Here is a 17,632-nt window from a genome sequence, read left to right as displayed (position 1 = left end):
ATATTATATTTCAACCTAATAAGCTCAAGTGTTTCTAGCAGAAGCCCATGTGAAAAAAGCCAGTTGGTACACCCATGGAATCTCACCAATATGTGCCTGCTCCCTGTGACGTGAGTTCCATTCCATCCACTGAATTGTAGCTATCATCATCCATGATTTTAGATAATCCAAAATCTGTGATTTTTATTTCTCCACATGCTGTCCCATTCACCAGCAGAATGTTACCTGTGAAAGTACGAAATCCCACGCATGATCACAAATTGTTTCCCCAAGTCCTAACAAAGCTGCAGCATCATGCTAAGACAGTATACATTTAAAATTCAAAAACACCCTATTTATTGTGCACTGTACTGTACATTGAGTACAGTCATTGAAAACTAGCACACAATACTTTACAACAGACATAATGGATAACCACAATGACATTCTCCATTCATACATCACACAAACCCACTCCTTTGAAGAAATCAATTTTAAATCTTTTTAAATATAATACCTGCAACATAATCCAAAAATGACAAATATGCTTGAGAAGCCAAAGATTAAATTTCAAACTCTGTAAAATCAGTCACAGGTGTTCAAATTCATAAGATCGACTCAACTTTTCTCTGCACATTAAATATAAATGTATGCGTGTTATGAAATTCTAATTTGTAAAGGTTCAGTGATCCTTTCCACAGAATTTGTTTCCGTTCATATTTTATAGGGTGAAGGTCCTTGAATTGTGAAGTGGCAAGGAAAATCTTTAGTCACACATGCATGTTACATTTGGACCATTGTTTTGGTGTGGGTACAAATTCATGGTCGAGGCAGGTGATTGGGGATTGGATTCTGCAGTACATTTCAAATTATTTATTCATCTGAATTTCAATACAGTAATGACAGCACATGAATCACAGATAGCCCCAATGTAGGTACATCAAATAACTAGAAAGATGTCATTAATTAAGTTGACAGAAATGAAATATACAGGATAAATGGCACATTTTTGTCATAAGTTTAAAGGACATTGGTGAGACCATACTGCAATTAATTTTGGAAGGACTGATTTATATTGGACACATGTTAGAAGATTCATTAAATAGATTCCAATAATGAAAGCTTAATGAACAAGAGATAACCTCAGGACTTTATGAACATACAAATGAGCAGGAGGTGGTCCCTTGGCCCCTTGAGCCTATCCCCAATTTAATAAAACCTATTGCAAATTTAACTCTGCATTCCTGTCTGCTCACCTCTCATCCATAACCCTAACCTTAAGAATCTACCTCTGCCTTATAAATATTCAGTATCTTTCTTCCACCTTAAAGATTCACAACTCTGTGGAAAATAAAATCGCCTCAAATGGGCCACCTCTTATTTGCAAACTAAAGATCCCAGTTTCACAGCCTTTTATAAGAGAAAGCATCTTTTCTCTATGTATCGAGACCCCCCAGGATCTTGCACCTCCTCTCTCCCAATTCAATCACCATGGGCTATGTTCTCTTCCAACTTTTCTCAATAGAACTTTCTGAATCATGAACCTTGCTCCTTACTTGTACGTTTACAAATCAACAACATTTCAATAAGGTTATCTCTGCTTCCGAATTCCAATGATTGCAGGCCCACCCTTTTCAGTTTTTCTTTACAACTCCATCATGGGAACAAGCAAGTCCCAACACACTACCAGAAACATCACAACCCACTCCATTAAAGCATAAGACAGCTCAAACGTCCATCAGAAATGGCTCTAGGCCAACTGAGTTGTAAAGGATAGGAACAAGCTGACTTTGAAATAAAACCTCATCCCATTAACTTGCCTCACCATCATCACCCTTGTCTTTCCACAAGTCTTACACTTATTACAATACTAGAATAAAACAGTTCCAGTTGAAGCCTTTTATAATAATTTGCATTGGACATCAAGGAGTACAAAATATTGCAGAATTATACAACTTGGGCTTATTTTAGAAATTACATCAGCAGGGACCCTAAAGAAAGTAATTACAGAAAGTAATCGTAACAATTATTAACTTTTGCCAACACTTATTTCTATAGAGCTCAATAAAAAGTTTTTTTCAAATATTAGGAACCCTTTATAATTATTGTACAACTCGCTGCAATATTGACATTTAAATGGAACAAATTACCTCGCTTTAGACTTATACATTATGAAGCTAATTTCCCCAGTTACATTCTGCTACTATGCCAATATTAACCTTCAGCAGAAATACACACCTGGCTTGAGGTCATAGTGGATGATGGGGGGCTTGATCTCATTCAGATATTTCAGAGCATTGACTACCTGCATGATGATGGAGCGGCCTTCTTTTTCGGACATTAACTTGTGTTGTTTTAGGTAAAAATCTAAGTCGTTGCCTTCACAGTACTCCAACACAGTACAAAACCTGAGAAATAAGATAAGTACATCACTTCATCACAAGTCTTCCTTTTTAAACACGATGAAAATATTTTATCTATTTGCGTTTTCCACTTGGAATTAGTTGGACCCAACTCTGTATAGAAGATGAGGCATTATTTGGCATGGGAAGTCACAACAAATTTTCCATCTTTCCCCATTCCCTTATATCTGAGCAATATCCACAAGGATAACACATCTATCGAACTGCTCATTTTCTACTGTGGTCAATGAGAGACGCATTATCCAAAGGTTGAATTCATTAAACATTTAAGAGTCTGGATAATGCTTGAAAAACACTCAGCAAACAGTACAGCTATGGAATTACAAGATCTTCAATCTGTTTCCTCTCTCCTCACACAAGCTTTACCTCTCAGCTGAAATGAATGATCATGTGCCTGGCTTGGTTATCTTTGAAATATCTCTGGGGAGTAAGAAACATTGCAAATCTCAGCAAAATTGGGAGGGCACATTTATCAAGGCTGAAAATAATGCTGTTGGTGGAATTTTCCATAAAAATTAAACTACCTCAATGTTATTAAGCAGAAGACTACAGGACAGAAACAGGCCTTTCTGCCCATCTAGCCCATGCCAAACTATTAATCTGCTTAGTCCCATCGACCTGCACCTGGCCATAGCCTTCCATGCCTCTCCTATCCATGTATTTATTCAAATTTCTCATGAATGTTGAAATCAAACCTGCACCCAGCACTTGCACTAGCAGCTCATTTCACACTCTCACCACCCTCAGTGTAAGGTACATCCCCCACAGGTTCTTCTTAAATAAACCACTTGTCACCCTTAACCCATGACCTCTAGTTTTCACCCAACCTGTTTGCATTTACTCTATCTATACTATTCATAATTTTGTGTACCTCTATCAAATCTCCCCTTGTTCTCCTATGCTCTAGGAAATACAGTCCTAACATATTCAATCTTTCCCTATAATTCGGGTCCTCAAGTCCTGGGAACATCCTTGTAAATTTTCTCTGCACTCTTTCAATCTTATTGATATCTTTCCTGAATTGTACATACACAATACTCCAACTTATTATCCAACTCCAACATCTAATACAATTTCAGCATCCCAACTCCTGTACTCAATACATTGATTTATGAAGGCTCATGTGGCAAAAGCTCTTTGCCACTCTATCTACCTGTGACACCACTTTCAAGAAATTATGCATCTGCATTCTCACATTCCTTTGTTCTACCACAAAACTGGAAGCCGTCCTAAGCCCCCTTTTCAGGGAATGCTTAATATACAACTACGGCACTTACGAAATTCAACAAATTCTGCAATTTTTGCCAGTTTGACAAAGAACCTTAAAGCAGATAGCATAAACTTAACAAATAACACAGCAATTTGTCCTTTTACAGCTGTCAGTTATCAAGTCAATGGAGACTTAGCAGCTGTTTAAACAATAATGTCAGCACAAAGTTTTTTCATATGCTCTCATCATCTATATTTTTCAGAGTAATATGTTAAACATCATGGAACTCTAAACCAATTTGGAATACTCGATGGAGACTGCAGATGTTGGAATCAGTCCAACAGATTCCACAACAGTAAGCTTCCTTCAATGATCCATTAAGGAGCCAGCAAGTTAATCAAATCATTTCAAAACTCAAAGTTCAAAGTAAATTTATTATTATAGTCCATATATGACACCATATAAAGCTCACCTCTGTCCCAGGATACTGACAGACTTTTACCGCTGTACCATTGAGAGCATACTCACCAACTGCATCTCAGTGTGGTATGGCAATTGTCCCGTATCGGACCACAAAGCAGTCCAGCGTGTGGTGAAAACTGCCCAGCGGATTATCGGCACCCATTTGCCCACCATTGAGAACATCTACCATAAACGCTGCCTGGGCAGGGCAAAAAGCATTATCAGGGATGCATCTCACCCTAACCATGGACTTTTTACTCTCCTCCCATCTGGTAGGCGCTACAGGAGCCTCCGCTCCCGCACCAGCAGGCACAGGAAGAGCTTCTTCCCTGAGGCTGTGACCCTGCTGAACCTCACATCACAGCACTAAGCAGTATTGCACCCATATTGTACTGTCTCAGTACTTTTATATTTGTGTGCTGTAGCACTTTTTATACTTTATTGTCGCCAAACAATTGGTACTAGAACGTACAATCATCACAGCGATATTTGATTCTGCGCTTCACACTCCCTGGATTACAAATATTAAATATTAAAAATGAGTAAATATTAAAAATTTAAATTATAAATCATAAATAGAAAATAGAAAAATGGAAAGTAAGGTACTGCAAAAATAAAACCGAGAGGCAGGTCCGCATATATGGAGGGTACGGCCCAGATCCGGGTCAGGATCCATTCAGCAGTCTTATCACAGTTGGAAAGAAGTTGTTCCCAAATCTGGCCGTACGAGTCTTCAAGCTCCTGAGCCTTCTCCTGGAGGGAAGAGGGACGAAAAGTGTGTTGGCTGGGTGGGTCGTGTCCTTGATTATCCTGGCAGCACTGCTCTGACAGCGTGCAGTGTAAAGTGAGTCCACGGACGGAAGATTGGTTTGTGTGATGTGCTGCGCCGTGTTCATGATCTTCTGCAGCTTCTTTCGGTCTTGGACAGGACAACCTCCATACCAGGTTGTGGTGCACCCGAGAAGGATGCTTTCTACGGTGCAGCTATAAAAATTAGTGAGGGTTTTAGGGGACAGGCCAAATTTCTTTAGTTTTCTCAGGAAGTAAAGGCGCTGGTGGGTCTTCTTGGCAGTGAACTCTGCTTGGTTGGATATTGTGATATTGACCCCAAGGAACTTAAAGCTTTTGACCTGTTCCACTTGCGCAGTACCGATATAAATTGGGTCGTGCAGTCCGCTACTCCTTCTGAAGTCAACAACCAATTCTTTCATCTTGCTGACGTTGAGGGATAGGTTATTGTCTTCACACCATGCCACCAGATTCTTAATTTCCTCCCTGTACTCAAATTTATCATTACCCGATGTACAGCCTACAATTGTTGCGTCATCAGCAAACTTATATATTGAGTTTGATGGAAACTTGGCTACACAATCATGGGTTTACACTGAGTACAGCAGGGGGTTGAGTACACAGACTTGTGGGGCACCGGTGCTCAGAGTGATTGTAGAGGAGAGTTTGTCCCCTATTTTTACAGCCTGGGTCTTGTCTGTGAGGAAGTTGAAGATCCAGCTGCAGATCTGAGTGCTAAGGCCCAGGTTCCGGAGTTTAGGAATCAGTTTATTTGGAATGATGGTATTAAAGGCAGAGCTGTAGTCAATGAAAAGGAGCCTTACGTATGCTTCTTTATTCTCCAGGTGTTCTAAGGAGGAACGTAGGGTCAGAGAGATGGCATCTGCCGTTGACCTGTTGCTCCAGTAGGCGAATTGCAAAGCGTCGAGGTTGACCGGTAGGCTGTGGTTGATGTGTGCAATAACCAATCTCTCGAAGCACTTCATAGCAATTGATGTTAGAGCCATAGGTCAATAGTCATTCAGGCATGCCACCTTGCTCTTCTTCGGCACTGGGATTATCGTTGCCTTCTTAAAACACAAGGGGATCTTAGACTGAAGCAAGGAGCAGCTGAAGATGTCAGCAAACACTCCAGCTAGTTCGCTTGCACAGGCCCGGAGAACCCATCTGGGCCCGTCGCCTTCCTTGGATTTATCTTCAGGAAGGCCCTTCTAACGTCCTCCTCGGTGACAATGAATCTCGATGCCACCAGGTCCGGTTCATCCGGAGAGAGCGGGACACTCCTCTTCTGTTCGAGTCTTGCGTAGAATACGTTAAGTTCGTCAGGAAGAGAAGTGCCACAGTTATTGATATTCCCAGCCTTTTCTTTGCGCCCAGTGATCTCAATTAGACCCTGCCATAGTCTACTGGTATCTCTTTGGTTAGCCTGGGCTTCCAACTTGGCTCGATGTTGCCTCTTGGCGCCCTTAATGGCTTTCCGGAGTTCACACCTGGATTCCGTGTAGCGACTGATATCTCTGGACCTAAAAGCCGCAGCTCTAGCCTTTAAAAGGGACTTGACCTCATAATTCATCCAAGGTTTCCAGTTAGGGAATACCCGGATCGTCTTGCAAGACACAGTCCTCTATGCATTTCCAAATAAAGTCTGTGACAGCTGAGGCATACTCATCGAGGTTAGCTGCCGAGTCCTTGAATACTAACCAGTCCACCGATTCAAAGCAGTCACGGAGGACCTCATCCGTTTCCTCCGTCCAACGCGACAATACTTTTGACACCGTGACTGTGTTTATTCGCAGTTATTTTGTAAATAACACTATTCTTTGCATTTCTGATCAGATGCTAAATGCATTTCATTGGCTTTGGATCTGTACTCGGCACAATGACAAAGTTGAACCTAATCTACTCTATACAACCTTGAGATTCATTTGCTTGGGGACATACTCAATAAATCCATAAAAGAATAACCATAATAGAATCAATGAAAGACAGCAGCAACTTAGGTGTTCAACCAATGTGCAAAAGACAATAAACTGCAAACACAAAAAATTTAAAAATAATAATAAATAAGCAATAAGTATTTGGAACATGACATGAAGAGATCTCGAAAATGAGTCCATAGGCTGTGGGAACATTTCAGTGACGGAGCAAGTGAAGTTGAGTGAAGCTAACTTCTCTGGTTCAAGAGCCAGATTGTTGAAGGATAATAACTGTCCCTGAACCTGGTAGCGTGAGTCCTGAAGCTCCTGTACCTTCTTCCTGAGGTTGAGGAATGCTTTTAACCCAAATGCATACCTGTTTGCAAGTCAATAAACTAACTTGATTTCAAGACATCTGAAATGCCACCATCTATGACACCATGAAAATATCTACTGGATCAAATAGCCTTGTCAAAAAATGTGTGGATGTCTTTTTTTTTAAAAAAGTGCAACTTTCCTGATTTTATTCAAGAGATTTTATTTCTACTGCAAGTCTGCTTCACGCACATACTTAAGATTTTTTTATACTAAGAAATAACACAGGCCATCATTCAACACACACAAGACATTAGAGGAACTCTGCAGACCAAGCAGCATTGATGGAAAAAAATAAACAGTCAACTTTTCAGGCCGAGACCCTTCATCAGGACTGGAAAGAAATATAAAATATCAGAGTGAGGTGCTAGGGAAAGAGAAGGAAGTACAAGGTGGTAGGTGATAGGTGAAGCCAGGAAAGGGGGAGGGGCAAAGTAAAGAGTTGGGAAGTTGAATGGTGAAAGAGAAAGGAGAAATCTGATAGGAGAAGGTAAAAACCATGGAAGAAAGTGAAGGGGAGGAGCATCAGCAGGAGGTGATGGGCAGGTAAGGAGCTAGGTTGAGAGGGGGAAAACAGGAATGGGGAATGAAGGGGTACATCACTCAGCCCACTAGGTTCACACCAACCCCCAAAAGGCCAATCCCATTGGTTCTATTCCTCCCTCACCCCCATCTCACATGTCTATCAGCCCCCTTTTGATTCTTATTAACAGAGACCAAGGAATAATTTGCAGTTGTCATTTACATACTAGCACATCTTTGGGATGTTAAAGGAAACCAGAGCAGCTGGAGTAAACTCGTGCTCATGGAGAGAACGTTCGGCACCTGACGTCAAGATCAAGCCTACACTGAAGCTCGAAGCTAGCAACACTAATTATTACAGGAAGCAAATTTCCTTCTGTCATATTGCCAGAACATAATTGTGTTCACAAGTAGAGAATGCGGCCATTCTTGAACACTCCTAGTAAATCATGCCAACAAGGGAATTATTCATATCTTTCTGTTTAAAAAGGAAAGCATAAGATACCAAAAATTTGACATTGCTATTGTCTTAAGTGGAAGGGGTAATAAGTGCAACACCCTTACCCAACCGCAGCTCTATTAAATGTCAGTTTAAATGAAGGTAAGAACTTACGAGTCTGTATCTAACGAGAAATAATCGTAGAGTCGGACTATCCTGGGGTGATCCAACTCCTTGTGAATCCTATATTCTCTGCAAGCATGTCTGAAAACCAAATCAGTAATATTAGACAATGTGCAATCTGCTCTGAATGCTGTTATAAAATGAAACCAATCCAATGTGACAAATAACTTTGCAGAACTGAATTGTTAAAGATATTGTATGCATCAAGAAACAGGAAGTAAACTCTATAATATCATCCCTCCATGAGCTGAACTAACAAACCAAAAAAAAGGTAACAAAAAGAAATTCAGAGGTATGGGAAAGTAATGTAAATTGTGCAGTTTTATCATTGCTTAAATTTACTAAAAGAATCAATGGTTCAGTTGCTTATTTTTTAAAAATGGTGCAAAATAATTTTCTGGAAACAGCTAGCACAGATAAATTTGACAACATTTTCTGAACCATTGGAGCATATACATTTATGACAAACATCCACTGAAGTATTTACTACATGATGAGAGTTGGTTTCCATCAGCATTTCAGATTGTGAACAGCTGTGGTATTTAGATCAAAGAAATGTGCAGCGTGTCCTTTTGACCTGGCTTAAGAAGTCTCATGTGAGAATCCCTACAATAATTCTGCAATACACAATTGGAGATAGGTTTCTTTTCAAACAGTTTATAGATTATTGTCCAAACAGCTTACAATTTGAACAAGCTAAATTCAGGACAGTTCATGAAGAAGCATCAAATTACCACCAATATGGGCATAGTGCAAAAAACCAGAGAACAAGTTCTACCACCATTTTCTGATTGTGTAGTTGGAGTCTGTGTGGATAAAGACACTCTGCTTAATCATGATCCCTTATACAATAGAACAGTCAAAAGGCAGTAGAGAAATGCGGAAAGAGTGGGGTGGGAAAAACAAAATATCACAAAATCACAGAACGTTAGTAACAAAATCTTCAGTTCAGGATCTACACTCAGGGGCAACTTTATTAGATACACCTGTTTGTTAATACAAACATCTAGTCAGCCAATCATGTGGCAGCAACTCAATACATAAAAGCTTGCAGACAAGGTCAAGAGGCTCAGTTTTTGTCTAGACCAAACCTCAAAGAAATACCATCTAAGTGACTTTTACCAAGGAATGATTGTTGGTGCCAGATGGGTGGCTTGAATATCTTAGAAGCCGCTGATTTTCTGGGATTTTCACGCACAAGTCTGTAGAGTTTACAGAGAATGGTGTGAGAAACAAAAAGTATCCAATGAGCGGCAATTCTCTGGGTGAAAACTCCTTGTTAATGAAAGAGGTCAGAGGAGAATGGCCAGATTGGTTCAAGCTGACAGGAAGATGTCAGCAACTCAAATAACCATGTGTTATAACAGTGGGGTGCACTAGAGCATCTCTGAATGCGCAACACATCGAACCTTGAAATGGATGGGCTACAGCAGAAGACCACACCCTGGTTTCACCTGTGCCTTACAAAGTGGCCACTGAGTGGACCATAATACATACTACAGGACCACTAATTACAGGACTCTCTAATCTCAAGGAGATTAACCTTTTGGGCAAATGTCTGAGATCCAAAAATAACAAGGCCATAATTGTGGGCGATTTTAGTTACATAAACATCAATGGTGGCTGAGACAATATTAAATGTTTATGAGTCGTTCTTAACCCTACAACTCCTGAACCGGCTTGGATAACTTCATTCACTACCAGTATGTTCTACAAGCTCACTTACAAGAACTGTTTATAACTCATGTTCTCAGTATTACTTTCATTTGCATAGTTTGTCTTCTTTGTCAATGTATAGTATTTATTGGTAAAATTCTATTCCATTTTTTATTTCCTGTAGATGCCTGCCAGAAAATGAATCTCAAGGTAGCATATGGTAACATACAACACTTTAATAATAAATTTACTTGGAACTTTAAACTATATTCAAGAACTTAATTATATAACAAAGCCAACATGAAGTTGACATCAAAAGATTCAGAGTGTGGGTGAGTTAAAAGTGTGGATACAGGACAGCAAATTGAAATAGTTTGGTTAGATTCAGCAAATTTATGGCAAAGGGCATTGCCATACCAGTACTAACAGTTTTACATCAGGCTACAGCCAACTTCACTAGGTTGCAGTGATTTAGCAAAAGTGCACTGGAGCAGATGGATGAAATGTCAGTGTCAGAGACATGCTAAGTATTCAAAGAGGAGAAAGTAGTCGTTTGGTCCAAAGATCTTTCAAAAAGGAGCATTCCCAATCTAGTTATGAAGGAACACATGGGTCAGGTAAGCTTTTTCCCTTTTGTTTGCCTTACGTATATAGCTTATGTTGCAAGATAAAATTATTAAGGAATTTAAAGGCAAAGAGGGTGCATGAAAAATTATTGGCAAAAAAGGAAAGCTCAAAACTGTTTTATAAATGTGATAAGATCAAAACAGTAACAGAGCAACGCCCTTTCATTTGGCTATATTCATGGGTAATCATGTATGGTCGAATGACAATTCAACTTGAAATTGAACTAATCAGACTGTTGCGTTTTGGAAAATATGGGAAACAATAACAGGAATGGGAACAATCAGTAGCACCAACTAGAAGGTATCTCACATAGGGAAACAGTGGTCAAAAGCTTATGTAAATTATGAACACGATAACAGGAAGTAGATCTCATGAACACAGGACTTTTAAAAAACAAGACTGAACATGGGTTAGAAATGGCATCAAGGTTGAACTGGATAAAGGTTGCTTTCAGAACCACAGGGCAGCAGGAAAGATAGGAATGTGATAGAGGCATTAAAGAGAGAGTGTGATTTGATACTGTTAGCTTAGAAATGACAATGAATATTAGATCAGAGACAGGAGAGCTAAAACCATGAACATGTTGGTAATAAAGATTCAAGAGGTCACATTTTTATGGGGATCGATTTTAGAAGAAGGGATAGCAAAACAAGAAAATAGAACTCCCAAAGTATTGGTCTAATAACCAGCTGTATGCAACCTCGTTTTTATAAGGCTCTCACAAAATGCTGGAGGAACGTCAGCAGGCCAGGCAGCATCCATGGAAATGAGCAAATAGTCGACATTTCGGGCTGAGACCTTTCATCAGGACTTAAAAGAAAGTATGGTGGAGGGAAGGGCAGAAGTAGTACAAGATGGTAGGTAATAGTGAAACTGGGAAGTGGGGTGGGGGGGGAGGATGAAGAGCTGGGAAGTTCATTAATGAGAGATAAAGGAATGGAGGAGAGGAATCTGATAGGAGAGGACAGAAGACCACAGAAGAAAGGGAAGGGGAAGGAGCAACAGAGGGAGGTGATTTGCAGGCAAGGAGATAAGGTGAGAGGGGAAAACAATTAATGGAAGCTGGAGAAATTGACATTCATGCCATCAGGTTGGAGGCTACCCAGATGGAATACAAAGTGTTGCTCCTCCAACCTGACTGTGACCTCATCACAGCCCACTGAGATCCTCCAGCATTTTGTGCGCTACTTTGGACTTCCATCATCTGCAGATTTTCTCATGTATTATAAGGCTCTGCTAGTCCACACATCAGAATTCATTAAATGAAAAACAAAAATGTAGTTGCTCAGATCTGAAATAAAACAGGTATACTGGGAGTACTCAGCCAGTAAAGCATCATCTGTGGGAAGAGAAGCCAGTCAATGCTTCCGGTCGGGGTCCTTCCTCAGATAAGACCATAAGATATTGGAGCAGAAGCAGGCCATTTGGCCCATCGAGTCTGCTCCATCATTCAATCATGGGCTTTCCCATGGGCAATCCAATTCTTCCAGTCATCCCCACTCCCCTGCCTTCTCCCGATACTATTTGATGCCCTGACTAATCAAGAACCTATCTATTTCTGCTTTAAATACACCCAATGACTTGGCCTCCACTGCCGCTCATGGCAACAAATTCCACAGATTTACCACCCTCTGACTAAAGTAATTTCTCTGCATCTCTGTTCTAAATGGACATCCTTCAATCCCGAAGTCGTGCCCTCTTGTCCTAGACTCCCCTACCAAATCTAATCTGACACCCCTACCATTACTAGTCATGCCCTCTTGTCCTAGACTCCCCTACCATATCTAATCTGTTCAGGCCTTTTAACATTTGGAATGTTTCTATGAGATCCCCCCTCATTCTCCTGAACTCCAGGGAATACAGCCCAAGAACTGCCAGACGTTCCTCATACAGTAACCCTTTCATTCCTGGAATCATTCTCGTGAATCTTCTCTGAACCCTTTGCAATATCAGTATGTCCTTTCTAACACATGGAGTCCAAAACTGCACATAATACTCCAAGCGTGGTCTCACGAGTGCCTTACAGAGCCTCAACATCCCATCCCTGCTCTTATTTTCTATATCTCTAGAAATGAATGCCAACATTGCACTCACCTTCTTCACCACCGACTCAACTTGGAGGTTAAACTTTAGGGTACCTTGCAGAAGGACTCCAAGGCTCTTTGCATCTCTGCATTTTGCATTCTCTCCCCATATAAATAATAGTCTGCCCATTTATTTCTTTCACCAAAGTGCATGACCATACACTTTCCAACACTATTTCATTTGCCACTTCTTCACCCATTCCCCTAAACTATCTAAGCTTCTGTTTCCTCAACACTACCCGCTCCTCCACCCATCTTCGTATCATCGGCAAATTTAGCTACAAATCCATTAATCCCATAGCCCAAATCGTTGATATACATCGTAAAAAGCAGCGGTCCCAACACTGACCCCTGTGGAACTCCACTGGTAACCAGCAGCCAGCCAGAATAGGATCCCTTTATTCCCACTCTCTGTTTTCTGCCAATCAGCCAATGCCCCACCCATGCTAGTAACTTCCCTGTAATTCCATGGGATCTTATCTTGCTAAGTAGCCTCATGTGCAGCACCTTGTCAAAGGCCTTCTGAAAATCCAAGTACACCACATCTACTGCATCTCCTTTGTCTATCCTGCTTGTAATTTCCTCAAAAAATTGCAGTAGGTTAAGTCAGGCAGGATTTTCCTTTCAGGAAACCATGCTGGCTTTGGCCTAACTTGTCATGTGCCTCCAGGTTTTCTGTAATCTCATCCCTAACAATCGATTTCAACAACTTCCTAACCACTGATGTCAGGCTAACAGGTCTATAGTTTCCTTTCTGCTGCTGCCCACCCTTCGTAAATAGCAGAGTAACATTTGTGATTTTCCAGTCGTCTGGTACAATGCCAGAATCTATCTATTCTTGAAAGATCATTGGCTGAGTTCTTACATCATTTCTGATTTTGTTTTAGAATTAATTGCCATTTTTCTTAAAGTACATTAATGATTTCGGGTAGATGGAGCTTGTCAGCCTGGGAAGAAAGTCCATCTACGAGAGGGAAAACTGATTTCAAACCTCCGCTGCCTTGTGGCCATACCCATTCATGGGAAAGGCTTCGGGAGTAAACCCTGAGGACAAATCCGGGGCTGGAGTCCCTAAGGCAGTCCGATGTTGCTTTCAACCTCGTTCTGGCAACTCCTGCGACAACACTGGTGCCAAGCTGTATCGGCCTTTGCCCTTCCCTTGGACAACATTGGTGTCATGGAGAGGGGAGACTTGCAGCATGGGCAACTGCCGGTCTTCCATGCAACCTTGTCCAGGCCTGCGCCCTGAAGAGGACACTCCAGTAGACTTTCCAGGTGCAGATCCATGGTCTTGCGAGATTAATGGATGCCACCACCACGTCAATGATAAAATTTTTTGCAAATCTGCGCAGTAATTTTTATGCATATTTAAATGAAGAGATTTACCAGGATGTTGCCTGGTCAAGAGGGCATATCTTATGAACATAGGTTGAGTGATCTAGGGTTTTTCTCTTTGAAGCGAAGAAAGATGAGAGGTGACTTAATAGTGATCTACAAGATGATAAGAGGCATAGATAGAGTGGATAGTCAGAGCCTCTTTTGAAGGGAAGTAGCAGCTAATACAAAGGGGTATAATTTTAAGGTAATTGGAGGAAACCTTAAGGGAGGGGGAATGTTAGAAGTTCTTTAAACAGACTGGTGGGTAATGGAACATCTTGCTGGGGCGGTGGCAGTTAGGGGCATTTAAGAAACTAGCTAGGCACATGGATGATAGAAAAATGGAGGGTTATATAAGAGGAAAAGGTTAGTTTGATCTTAAAGTATGTTCAAAAGTCAGCACAACATCGTGTACCAAAGTACCTGTATTGTGCTGTAATTTTCCATGTAATCCGAGCTCAATCAGTCCTCAGAATTACGCCATTATCTACCCCAGCACCTCACTGCTGTCAATTCCCCAATCTTCCAAAAATTTATCCACTTCTCCAAATACCCCCAAAGATCTCATCTTTACAACCTTTAAGGGCAGAAGATTCCCAAGATTCACCACTTTCTGTGAGAGACTCTTGCACATGTCAGTTTTAAATAACCAATGTCCACCCATTTGAGGTTTCCACTAGTGGGATGACATCTCAACATCTGTCTTGTCAAGACCACTTAAGTATTTTGTACGTTTCAATAAGAAATAAAATAGCCAGTCTTTTTCCACAAGTTGGGGAGTTCAAAACTAGAGGGCATTGGCATAAGGTGGGAAAGGTATATTTAACAGGGGTCTAAGAGACGACTTTTTCCACAAACAGGGCCATGCAGATATAGAACGAGCTGCCACTGGAAGCTGTAGAGGCGGGTACAATTATGCTTGATCAGGTACATGGATAGGAAGTGTTTCTAATGGGACTAGCTCAGTTAGGCAACTTGGTTGGCATAGAAACTTGCCCAAAGGGCCTGTCTTCCAATTTGAGCAGGACTATGATACAAGATTATCTCTCCTTCTTTGAAACTCCAAAGAACATGGATCTAACTTCTTTAGCTGCTCATGATAGGTTAACAGCTGGAGATTGGAAATAATTCAAGAACTTCAAGTGCCTCTTAGTTTTCAATTAAAAAACTTTGTGCAGTTGTAAACCAATGCAGAATCGAAGAGACCATAAATCTTTGTAAATATTTAGAAATAAAGATGCTTTTTGCTCGAGCAACAGCTAAGAAGGTGCAAGAAGGTACACCTCAGGAATTACTCCATCCTTTAGAAGCTGCCAATTCACAAAACATAACAGCTTTAAATTTAATTGCTTGTGCCTGGAGGAATACAGCTATGCTGTAGAAGTTAAATTTAGTACATCATAATGAACCAGACACATGCTAAAGTGTCTGAATTTGCTATAATACACTTATTTTCTGGAAACCATTAGTTCATCACAAGCATTATGGCGGGGGGGAGAAACTGGTTTCGTTCCTACAAAACAGTCCAGACCTCAATTTTCTGTGATGTGAAGCTGTGTCATCTGCGTATACAAAGAACCAGAATTGCAAAAATAGTTTACTTTTTAAAAATCACATACAATAATTGCCATCAGCACAAAGTCCATATCTCAAATTTTAAGGTAGCAATTTTTGAATTTTACAAGGGGTCATTCCCATTACTCAAACAACAGGGGTTGCCTATACCAAAAACAACTCCCACTTTGATTGAAAATAAACCAATGCATTCAAAATGTTAAAAGCCCAAATTTCTTTCTAGCCAGCATAATGTAATCTTACAATTTTTTTGGAAAAGGAGTACATAAAATATCAAAAAAATCAAAAAACTCATACAATATAATGGTGGGTATTCTTCAATAAATGTGATTGACTTTGGAACCTCCTGAGATAGTGAAAGGCATTCTAGATCTGAAAGTCTAACTCCTGCATCCTTCCTTCTAAACAGTGGGAAGAACAAAGTGAGTCTGTCACCAAGCAATTCCACGGAATTGTCATGGACAATATAACCATATAACAATTACAGCATGGAAACAGACCATTTAGAATTATAATTGGTTATAATATAATTTGGGCACCCTGAGGAAGTAACAAGGAATCAATTGTATAAAGAACTCCAATGTTTTTCAAAATCTCTCATTAGATTTAGAGGCAAAAAGTTATCATTTCAAGGATCTTTGGGTGTAAATGCATAGCAAATGACAGGACTACAATCAAAATCATAACCTGTAACTTTTAAATAGGATGCACCTTTAATTTTTATTCACTTCTCAGTTGCTCAGTAGCAACGTTCATACCACAGTGAGATTGAGTTCCAGCTCCCACTTCAGAAAGTTAAGCACATACAGTAATTAGAGATAATCCAATGTAATACTGATACTGCTATACATTCGGAAATGGTGGTTTTCAGATGAGACATGAAACTAGTCACTCTCTCGTGAATATGAATGATTTATTGTACACAGCAGTTTCCTCAGTGTTCTCGAATTGTTCAGCCAACATTCTAAAACAAAGGATCCACCTGCATCATATTGCTGCTTGTTGAAATTTTATGAATCTATGTTGTGAACTTACAGCACAACAGATTCAACAAGGTCCGCTCATGTGAAAAATGGGGGGGGGGGGGCGGGGAAGAATCCCACAATTCCATTTTCGCACAGTAGAAGGCCCTTCAGCCCAAGTTCACACTGTCCATTAATCCCATTTTATTCTTCCCATATTTCCATTAACTCCCCTTAGTTTCCACCAACTATTCTTTTACTATATATACTTTTACAGTGCCCAGTTAACCTGTCGACTGCAACATCTTTAGGATCAACAAACATGTCACCAAATAAGCCCATATACTGCAGCCCTTAGCAAAGTATCATTAAAAAGACTACTGTTTTACATCTGATTAAGTTAGAATACTACCAGAATTCACACATACACTCAGACAGAAATCTTGTACTTACTTGTGGTAATTCTCCTTCTTTTCCTCCCTCCAGGTTTTATTTAACTGATGTATTTTCACTGCTACATATCTCTGTTCTTGTAAGTCAAATGCCTATTGGAGAGGTTTAAAGCAGAAAACTTGAACAAATGAAATAAAAAAAGTAATAGCAAGCATTGTTTGGTGGTACATATGACACTTAAAAATTCTCACTACATAGTTAATGCACATGCTATGCAAGGACTTCTTAGAAACATAGAAAACCTACAGCACAATACAGGCCCTTCAGCCCACAATGCTGTGCTGAACATGTCCTTACTTTAGAAATTAACTAGGACTACCCATAGCCCTCTATTTTTCTAAGCTCCATGTACCTATCCAGGAGTCTCTTAAAAGACCCTATCGTATCCGCCTCCACCACTGTCACCGGCAGCCCATTCCATGCACTCACAACTCTCGGCGTTAAAAAAAAACCTACCCCTGACATCTCTCCTGTACCTACTTCCAAGCACCTTAAAACTGAGTCCTCTCATGTTAGCCATTTCAGTCCTGGGAAAAAGCCTCTGACTATCCACACGATCAATGCCTCTCATCATCTTATACACCTCTATCAGGTCACCTC

The 17,632-nt window shown here is 40.3% G+C and overlaps 1 protein-coding gene across 15 annotated transcripts in view; it reads right to left on the bottom strand.

Moving 5' to 3' along the window:
• The window catches only part of tlk2 (tousled-like kinase 2), a 180,041-nt gene that overhangs the window by 27,739 nt on the left and 134,670 nt on the right, over positions 1 to 17,632 (bottom strand). For all 15 annotated transcript variants that reach the window (XM_063037716.1, XM_063037730.1, XM_063037715.1 and 12 more), the window contains 4 exons: positions 17,033 to 17,124; positions 8,290 to 8,379; positions 2,218 to 2,387; positions 87 to 225 (listed from right to left, as the gene is read on the bottom strand). In XM_063037716.1, the coding sequence (XP_062893786.1) occupies positions 87 to 225; positions 2,218 to 2,387; positions 8,290 to 8,379; positions 17,033 to 17,124 (491 nt within the window). The remainder of the gene's footprint in view (positions 1 to 86; positions 226 to 2,217; positions 2,388 to 8,289; positions 8,380 to 17,032; positions 17,125 to 17,632) is intronic.

The sequence above is a fragment of the Mobula hypostoma genome, chromosome X1 (assembly GCF_963921235.1).
Source record: "Mobula hypostoma chromosome X1, sMobHyp1.1, whole genome shotgun sequence".
NCBI lineage: Eukaryota > Metazoa > Chordata > Chondrichthyes > Myliobatiformes > Myliobatidae > Mobula > Mobula hypostoma.
This window is presented reverse-complemented; position numbering and strand designations above follow the sequence as displayed.